This window comes from Ranitomeya imitator, chromosome 1 (genome assembly GCF_032444005.1).
Source record: "Ranitomeya imitator isolate aRanImi1 chromosome 1, aRanImi1.pri, whole genome shotgun sequence".
Taxonomy (NCBI): Eukaryota; Metazoa; Chordata; class Amphibia; order Anura; family Dendrobatidae; genus Ranitomeya; species Ranitomeya imitator.
This window is the reverse complement of record NC_091282.1, coordinates 1,188,710,903-1,188,720,394: the sequence shown is the minus strand read 5'-3', so window position 1 is coordinate 1,188,720,394 and position 9,492 is coordinate 1,188,710,903. Positions and strand designations below refer to the sequence as shown.

Genomic DNA, 9,492 nt, shown 5'->3' with positions numbered 1-9,492 from the left:
GTGACATATCTCTGTGATTTAATTGCATAAAAATTCAAAGTTGGAAAATTGCGAAATACAAATAAACGCAGGTAATATCAAAGAAATTTTACCACTATCATGAAGTACAATATGTCTCGAGAAAACAATGTCAGAATCACCGGGACCCGTTGAAGCGTTCTAGAGTTATGACCTCATAAAGGGACAGTGGTCAGAATTATAAAAATTGGCCCGGTCCATAACGTGCAAACCACCCTTGGGGGTAAATGGGTTAATATCTGCCCTCAGTCACTGGCTTTCCCACTCTGGTGGAGAAAATTGTGTGGGAGCCCACGCCAATTTTTTCTGTGATTTAACCCCTTTATTTTAACAGCTAGAGCCCCCAAATTTTACACAAAGACACTTCTTACATTACTAGTCAGGAATATGTAATAAAATAAGGGATATGAAATGGTTTACTGTAATTAAGCCATGTCTCATATCCTGTCGGGTTTGTGAAGGAGATAGCAAAAGCCGGCAATTGAATTACCGGCTTTTCTGCTATCTAGCGCTGCATTAAATATATATATAGGTGTCTCATTGACATATATATATGTATATATATATACCTATTCTATGTGTATATATCTATTCTATTCTAACCTGTCAGTGTGGTTTTACTGTATACCGCGCTGAATTGCCGGCTTTTCAAAGGACACCGGTGCGTAAAAATCGGACAGCAATACTGATGTCATACGGATGTTGCGATATAAAAAAATCGCATGACACTCGCATGATTTTCCTCCATTTTTTCGGTCCGTAAATCGGACCGTTTTTTTTCCTCTCAAGTGGAAATGAGCCCTAACGAGCAGATCTAATTTGATGCAGATGTTATTTTTGGGTATGAAAATTTACAGGGTGATTCCATAATTTTTTCCTCAGAATTGAGTGATTCCATAATTTTTCCCTATGCTTGCATACAAAAAGTAACCATTACTGACTACCACATTTTTTGTTCTCGATTTCTTTTAGTGTTTCTTAAAGCCAGAAAGTTGCCATTTGAAATGACTTTAGTTTTGTGCCATGTCGGTGATCTGCTTTTTTTCTACAAAATTAAACAACTGAATGAACATCTTCCAAGGCCGGTGATTCCATAATTTTTGCCAGGAGGTGTATCAGAACAAGCTCACTAATAGATTCTAATAAAGAATACAGAAGACAAATGGTGCAAATTTTCCAATGAAAACCAATAGCAAAAATAATTTTTAACCCTAAATACATGAATTTAAGTAGTAAAGAAAATTGACCCCCAAGGTGAACAACACCTTTAAAGGGATTGTTACCTTGCAGACAGCACCTTTTGTCATTCTCCCAGATAGTTGATTTTGCCGGTGAAAATCTTTTCGTGCCAAACATAATGGGCAAACATGGAGAGTATTCTTCTACCAGTGAGAACCTGAGCAACTTTCATTGGGGCATCACTGTATGACGTTTCTATAAGGTGTAAGAAAACGCACTCTTCCACTTCATACGTAATACTTTTTTTTTTTTTTTAATTTATTTACTATCTTTTCATCCATTTTATTAGAGTCTCTGAATAGCAGGACTATATTGCAGCTGAACAACAAATTTAGTCCAGTCAAAAACTAAATTGTTATAAAACTCATAATTGTACGAGCGGTCTGGTGTTTCCAGCCAGGTCCATGATTAAAAAAGAACATGAAATCGGAGTGTCTGATTTGGCAGTTGCAGAAGTATCAGATGTTCATCCCATGTGCTCTCTTCAAACCCTGGAGAAAAAAGATGATACGGTTACACAATCATGTGTATAATGGTATGATAAGTCAAGATCATGTCTTCTTATAAATCGCATTCAAAAACGCTCATTCAAATTAGCACTTAGAAGTGAACGCTACTTCGTTTAATGAAAGAGATGCATTTATTGCGCCTAATCTATAGCCTAACGCATTAATCCGGTGGAAGGCAAAAAACGCACGAGGCAGATGCTAATTGACCCAAATTAAAGGGTTTGTTCAAACTTTGGGCTGAATCCTCACATTGATATCAGGATACCCCAGTGTCAGCGCTGGGAACAGCAGTCATGTGTCCTCAAGTATACAATTTGCATACTTCCAGCCACATTCCGACTAGAAATGTCCGGCATCAATTCGCTTGTATTGACTGATGCCACACACGTCTAGTCGGCATGTGACCGCATGTAAGCAAATCGCCTACTTGCGGTTATGCACCCCCAGCTCCTGTCGTTGGTGCCAGAGAATCCTGACAGCACGCAGTGTGCGCACTGTGAGGATTCACAAGTCTGCAGACAAAGAGTGACTACAGAATTCAGCCCTAAGCCTGGACAATCTCTTTAAAGGGACTCTGTCACCTGAATTTGGAGGGAACAATCTTCAGCCTTAGAGGCGGGGTTTTTGGGTGTTTGATTCACCCTTTCCTTACCCGCTGGCTGCATGCTGGCTGCAATATTGGATTGAAGTTCATTCTCTGTCCTCCGTAGTACATGCAATCTTACCTTGCGCAGGCGTGTACTATGGAGGACAGAGAATGAACTTCAATCCAATATTGCAGCCAGCATGCAGCCAGCGGGTAAGGAAAGGGTGAATCAAACACCCGAAAACTCCGCCCCTATGACTGAAAATTGTTCCCTCCAAATTCAGGTGACAGAGTCCCTTTAACCCCTTTCTGCCATTAGACGTACTATTGCGTCCATGTGGGGTGGGCTTTACTTCCCAAGGACGCAATAGTACGTCATATGCGATCGGCAGCGCTCACGGGGGGAGCGCCGCCGATCGCGGCCGGGTGTCAGCTGTTTATCGCAGCTGACATCCGGCACTATGTGCCAGGAGCAGTCACGGACCGCCCCCGGCACATTAACCCCCGGCACACCGCGATCAAAGATGATCGCGATGTGCCGGCGGTACAGGGAAGCACCGCGCAGGGAGGGGGCTCCCTGGGGGCTTCCCTGAGCCCCCCGCAGCAACGCGATGTGATCGCGTTGCTGCGAGGGTCTCACCTCCCTCCCTGCTCCCTCCAGCCCCGGATCCAAGATGGCCGCGGATCCGGGTCCTGCAGGGAGGGAGGTGGCTTCACAGAGCCTGCTCAGAGCAGGCACTGTGAAGGCTGCAGCGCTGCATGTCAGATCAGTGATCTGACAGAGTGCTGTGCAAACTGTCAGATCACTGATCTGTGATGTCCCCCCCTGGGACAAAGTAAAAAAGTAAAAAAAAAAAATATTCCAAAATAATGAAAAAAAAAATAAAAATATTATTCCCATAAATACATTTCTTTATCTAAATAAAAAAAAAAACAATAAAAGTACACATATTTAGTATCTCCGCGTCCGTAACAGCCCGACCTATAAAACTGGCCCACTAGTTAACCCCTTCAGTAAACACCGTAAGAAAAAAAAAAAAAAAACGAGGCAAAAAACAACACTTTATTATCATACCGCCGAACAAAAAGTGGAATAACACGCGATCAAAAAGACAGATATAACTAACCATGGTACCGCTGAAAACGTCATCTTGTCCCGCAAAAAACGAGCCGCCATACAGCATCATCAGCAAAAAAATAAAAAAGTTATAGTCCTGAGAATAAAGCGATGCAAAAATAATTATTTTTTCTATAAAATAGTTTTTATCGTATAAAAGCGCCAAAACATAAAAAAATGATATAAATGAGGTGTCGCTGTAATCGTACTGACCCGAAGAATAAAACTGCTTCATCAATTTTACCAAACGCGGAACGGTATAAACGCCTCCCCCAAAAGAAATTCATGAATAGCTGGTTTTTGGTCATTCTGCCTCACAAAAATCGGAATAAAAAGCGATCAAAAAATGTCACGTGCCCGAAAATGTTACCAATAAAAACATCAACTCGTCCCGCAAAAAACAAGACCTCACATGACTCTGTGGACCAAAATATAGAAAAATTATAGCTCTCAAAATGTGGTAACGCAAAAAATATTTTTTGCAATAAAAAGCGTCTTTCAGTGTGTGACGGCTGCCAATCATAAAAATCCGCTAAAAAACCCGCTATAAAAGTAAATCAAACCCCCCTTCATCACCCCCTTAGTTAGGGAAAAATTAAAAAAATGTATTTATTTCCATTTTCCCATTAGGGCTAGGGTTAGAGTTAGGGCTAGGGTTAGGGCTAGGGTTAGGGCTAGGGTTAGGGCTAGGGTTAGGGTTAGGGCTAGGGTTAGGGCTAGGGTTAGGGCTAGGGTTAGGGCTAGGGTTAGGGCTAGGGTTAGGGCTAGGGTTAGGGCTAGGGTTAGGGCTAGGGTTAGGATTAGGGTTAGGGCTAGGGCTACAGTTTGGGTTGGGGCTAAAGTTACAGTTAGGGTTTAGATTACATTTACGGTTGGGAATAGGGTTGGGATTAGGGTTAGGGGTGTGTCAGGGTTAGAGGTGTGGTTAGGGTTACTGTTGGGATTAGGGTTAGGGATGTGTTTGGATTAGGGTTTCAGTTATAATTGGGGGGGGTTTCCACTGTTTAGGCACATCAGGGGCTCTCCAAACGCGACATGGCGTCCGATCTCAATTCCAGCCAATTCTGCGTTGAAAAAGTAAAACAGTGCTTCTTCCCTTCCGAGCTCTCCCGTGTGCCCAAACAGGGGTTTACCCCAACATATGGGGTATCAGCGTACTCAGGACAAATAGGACAACAACTTTTGGGGTCCAATTTCTCCTGCTACCCTTGGGAAAATACAAAACTCGGGGCTAAAACATATTTTTTGTGGGAAAAAAAAAGATTTTTTATTTTCACGGCTCTGCGTTATAAACTGTAGTGAAACACTTGGGGGTTCAAAGTTCTCACAACACATCTAGATTAGTTCCCTGGGGGGTCTAGTTTCCAATATGGGGTCACTTGTGGGGGGTTTCTACTGTTTAGGTACATTAGGGGTTCTGCAAACGCAATGTGACGTCTGCAGACCATTCCATCTAAGTCTGCATTCCAAATGGCGCTCCTTCCCTTCCGAGCTCTGCCATGCACTCAAACCTTGGTTTCCCCCAACATACGGGGTATCAGCGTACTCAGGACAAATTGGACAACAACTTTTGGGGTCGAATTTCTCCTCTTACCCTCGGGAAAATACAAAACTGGGGGCTAAAAAATAATTTTGGGGGGAAAGATTTTTTTTTTTAATTTTCACGGCTCTGCGTTACAAACTGTAGAGAAACACTTGGGGGTTCAAAGCTATCACAACACATCTAGATGAGTTCCTTAGGGGGTCTAGTTTCCAAAATGGTGTCACTTGTGGGAGGTTTCTACTGTTTAGGTACATTAGGGGCTCTGCAAATGCAATGTGACACCTGCAGACCATTCCATCTAAGTCCTCATTCCAAATGGAGCTCCTTCCCTTCCGAGCCCTCCCATGCGCCCAAACAGTGGTTCCCCCCCACATATGGGGTATCAGCGCACTCAGGACAAATTGGACAACAACTTTTGGGGTCGAATTTCTCCTCTTACCCTCGGGAAAATACAAAACTGGGGGCTAAAAAATAATTTTTGTGGGAAAAAATTTTTGTTTTATTTTTACGGCTCTCCATTATAAACTTCTGTGAAGCCCTTGGTGGGTCAAAGCGCTCAGCACACATCTAGATAAGTTCCTAAGGGGGTCTACTTTCCAAAATGGTGTCACTTGTGGGGGGTTTCTACTGTTTAGGTACATTAGGGGCTCTGCAAACGCAACATGGCGTCCCATCTCAATTCCTGTCAATTTTGCTTTGAAAAGTCAAACGGCGCTCCTTCCCTTCCGAGCTCTCCCATCCACCCAAACAGTGGTTTACCCCCACATATGGGGTATCAGCGTACTCAGGACAAATTGTACAACAACTTTTGTGGTCCAATTTCTTCTCTTACCCTTGGGAAAATAAAAAATTGGGGGCAAAAAGATAATTTTTGTGAAAAATATGATTTTTTATTTTTACGGTTCTACATTATAAACTTCTGTGAAGCACTTGGTGGGTCAAAGTGCTCACCACACCTCTAGATAAGTTCCTTAGGGGGTCTACTTTCCAAAATGGTGTCACTTGTGGGGGGTTTCAATGTTTAGGCACATCAGTGGCTCTTCAAACGCAACATGACGTCCCATCTCAATTCCTGTCAATTTTGCATTGAAAAGTCAAACGGCGCTCCTTCCCTTCCGAGCTCTCCCATCCGCCCAAACAGTGGTTTACCCCCACATATGGGCTATCAACGTACTCAGGACAAATTGTACAACAACTTTTGGGGTCCAATTTCTTCTCTTACCCTTGGGAAAATAAAAAATTGGGGGCGAAAAGATCATATTTTTTCACAAAAATTATTTTTTATTTTTACGGTTCTACATTATAAACTTCTGTGAAGCACTTGTTGGGTCAAAGTGCTCACCACACCTCTAGATAAGTTCCTTAGGGGGTCTACTTTCCAAAATGGTGTCACTTGTGGGGGGTTTGAATGTTTAGCCACATCAGGGGCTCTCCAAACGAAACATGGCGTCCCATCTCAATTCCAGTCAATTTTGCATTGAAAAGTCAAATGGCACTCCTTCGCTTCCGAGCTCTGCCATGCGCCCAAACAGTGGTTTACCCCCACATGTGGGGTATTGGCATTCTCAGGACAAATTGTACAACAATGTTTGGGGTCCATTTTCTCCTGTTACCCTTGGTAAAATAAAACAAATTGGAGCTGAATTAAATTTTTTGTGAAAAAAAGTTAAATGTTCATTTTTATTTAAACATTCAAAAAATTCCTGTGAAGCACCAGAAGGGTTAATAAACTTCTTGAATATGGTTTTGAGCACCTTGAGGGGTGTAGTTTTTAGAATGGTGTCACACTTGGGTATTTTCTATCATATAGACCCCTCAAAATGACTTCAAATGAGATGTGGTCCCTAAAATAAAATGGTGTTGTAGAAATGAGAAATTGCTGGTCAACTTTTAACCCTTATAACTCCCTAACAAAAAAAAATGTTGGTTCCAAAATTGTGCTGATGTAAAGTAGACATGTGGGAAATGTTACTTATTAAGTATTTTGTGTGACATATCTCTGTGATTTAATTGCATAAAAATTCAAAGTTGGAAAATTGCGAAATTTTCATAATTTTCGCCAAATTTCCGTTTTTTTTCACAAATAAACGCAGGTACTATCTGACAATGTCAGAATCATCAGGATCCATTGAAGCGTTCCAGAGTTATAACCTCATAAAGGGACAGTGGTCAGAATTGTAAAAATTGGCCCGGTCATTAACGTGCAAACCACCCTTGGGGGTAAAGGGGTTAAACAAAAAAATCCTTCACGACTCCGTATAAGGCAATGAGAATAGTACGCTGGATCACCATCGCATCATAAAATGTAATACCTAGGACCTGTAATATTATATCTATGAAAAAAGACATTCAGGCTATGTGCACATGATGCAGATTTGTTGCGTTTCCGTAGCGTTTTTTTCCGCGTGGAAATGCTCCAAAAACGCAATGGATTACTTAAGCAATGTTAATCAATGAAATTCCTGAAGTGTTGTGCACATGATTTGGAAATTTCCGTCATTATTTGCAGCGTTTTATTTTCCACAGCATGTCAATTCTTTTTGCGGATCTGCAGCGTTTCTGCGCCCATTGACTTCCATTGAGTCAGTCAAATCCGCAGGAAAAAACGCAGGTGTAAAAAGGTTTGCGGATTTGCTGCGGATTTGCTTCCAAAAACGCTGCGATTTGTCAAAGGGAAATGATGTCAGAAGGAGGAAGAGTGGGTGTTAGACATGTGCTTGCATGTAATTCATGTATTTTTCTGGGTAATTTCTGATTTGTTGTGTTCCAGCTCCATCTACTGATGAAATACAGGTCCTTCTCAAAAAATTAGCATATAGTGTTAAATTTCATTATTTACCATAATGTAATGATTACAATTAAACTTTCATATATTATAGATTCATTATCCACCAACTGAAATTTGTCAGGTCTTTTATTGTTTTAATACTGATGATTTTGGCATACAACTCCTGATAACCCAAAAAACCTGTCTCAATAAATTAGCATATCAAGAAAAGGTTCTCTAAACGACCTATTACCCTAATCTTCTGAATCAACTAATTAACTCTAAACACATGCAAAAGATACCTGAGGCTTTTATAAACTCCCTGCCTGGTTCATTACTCAAAACCCCCATCATGGGTAAAGGTACCTTCACACATAACGATATTGTTAACGATATCGTTGCTATTTGTGACGTAGCAACGATATCGTTAATGAAATCGTTATGTGTGACAGCGACCAACGATCAGGCCCCTGCTGGGAGATCGTTGGTCGCTGAATAAAGTCCAGAACTTTATTTCGTCGCTGGACTCCCTGGAGACATCGCTGGATCGGCGTGTGTGACACCGATCCAGCGATGTCTTCACTGGTAACCAGGGTAAACATCGGGTAACTAAGCGCAGGGCCGCGCTTAGTAACCCGATGTTTACCCTGGTTACCATGCTAAAAGTAAAAAAAAACAAACAGTACATACTTACCTACAGCTGTCTGTCCTCCAGCGCTGCGCTCTGCTCTCCTCCTGCACTGGCTGTGAGCCGGAAAGCAGAGCGGTGACGTCACCGCTCTGCTTTCCGGCTCCCAGACAGTACAGGAGGAGAGCAGAGAAGCAGAGCGCAGCGCTGGAGGACAGACAGCTGTAGGTAAGTATCTAGTGTTTGTTTTTTTTTACTTTTAGCATGGTAACCAGGGTAAACATCGGGTTACTAAGCGCGGCCCTGCGCTTAGTTACCCGATGTTTACCCTGGTTACCGGCATCGTTGGTCGCTGGAGAGCGGTCTGTGTGACAGCTCTCCAGCGACCAAACAGCGACGCTGCAGCGATTCGGATCGTTGTCGGTATCGCTGCAGCGTCGCTAAATGTGAAGGGGCCTTAAGACTAGCGAGCTGACAGATGTCAAGAAGGCCATCATTGACACCCTCAAGCAAGAGGGTAAGACCCAGAAAGAAATTTCTCAACAAATAGGCTGTTCCCAGAGTGCTGTATCAAGGCACCTCAATGGTAAGTCTGTTGGAAGGAAACAATGTGGCAGAAAACGCTGTACAACGAGAAGAGGAGACCGGACCCTGAGGAAGATTGTGAAGAAGGACCGATTCCAGACCTTGGGGAACCTGAGGAAGCAGTGGACTGAGTCTGGTGTGGAAACATCCAGAGCCACCGTGCACAGGCGTGTGCAGGAAATGGGCTACAGGTGCCGCATTCCCCAGGTAAAGCCACTTTTGAGCTACAGAGAAGCAGCACTGGACTGTTGCTAAGTGGTCCCAAGTACTTTTTTCTGATGAAAGCAAATTTTGCATGTCATTCGGAAATCAAGGTGCCAGAGTCTGGAGGAAGACTGGGGAGAAGGAAATGCCAAAATGCCTGAAGTCCAGTGTCAAGTACCCACAGTCAGTGATGGTGTGGGGTGCCATGTCAGCTGCTGGTGTTGGTCCACTGTGTTTCATCAAGGGCAGGGTCAATGCAGCTAGCTATCAGGAGATTTTGGAGCACTTCATGCTTC

The 9,492-nt window shown here is 42.8% G+C and overlaps 1 protein-coding gene across 8 annotated transcripts in view; it reads right to left on the bottom strand.

Annotated features, from left to right (window-relative positions):
- Positions 1-1,487: 1,487 nt before the first annotated feature.
- The window catches only part of JAKMIP1 (janus kinase and microtubule interacting protein 1), a 211,713-nt gene continuing 203,708 nt past the window's right edge, over positions 1,488-9,492 (bottom strand). For all 8 annotated transcript variants that reach the window (XR_011317025.1, XR_011317024.1, XM_069744820.1 and 5 more), the window contains one exon: positions 1,488-1,748. Coding sequence is in view for 4 of the 8 variants with exons in the window: in XM_069744816.1 (XP_069600917.1) it covers positions 1,716-1,748 (33 nt within the window). In the remaining 4 variants the exon portion in view is untranslated. The remainder of the gene's footprint in view (positions 1,749-9,492) is intronic.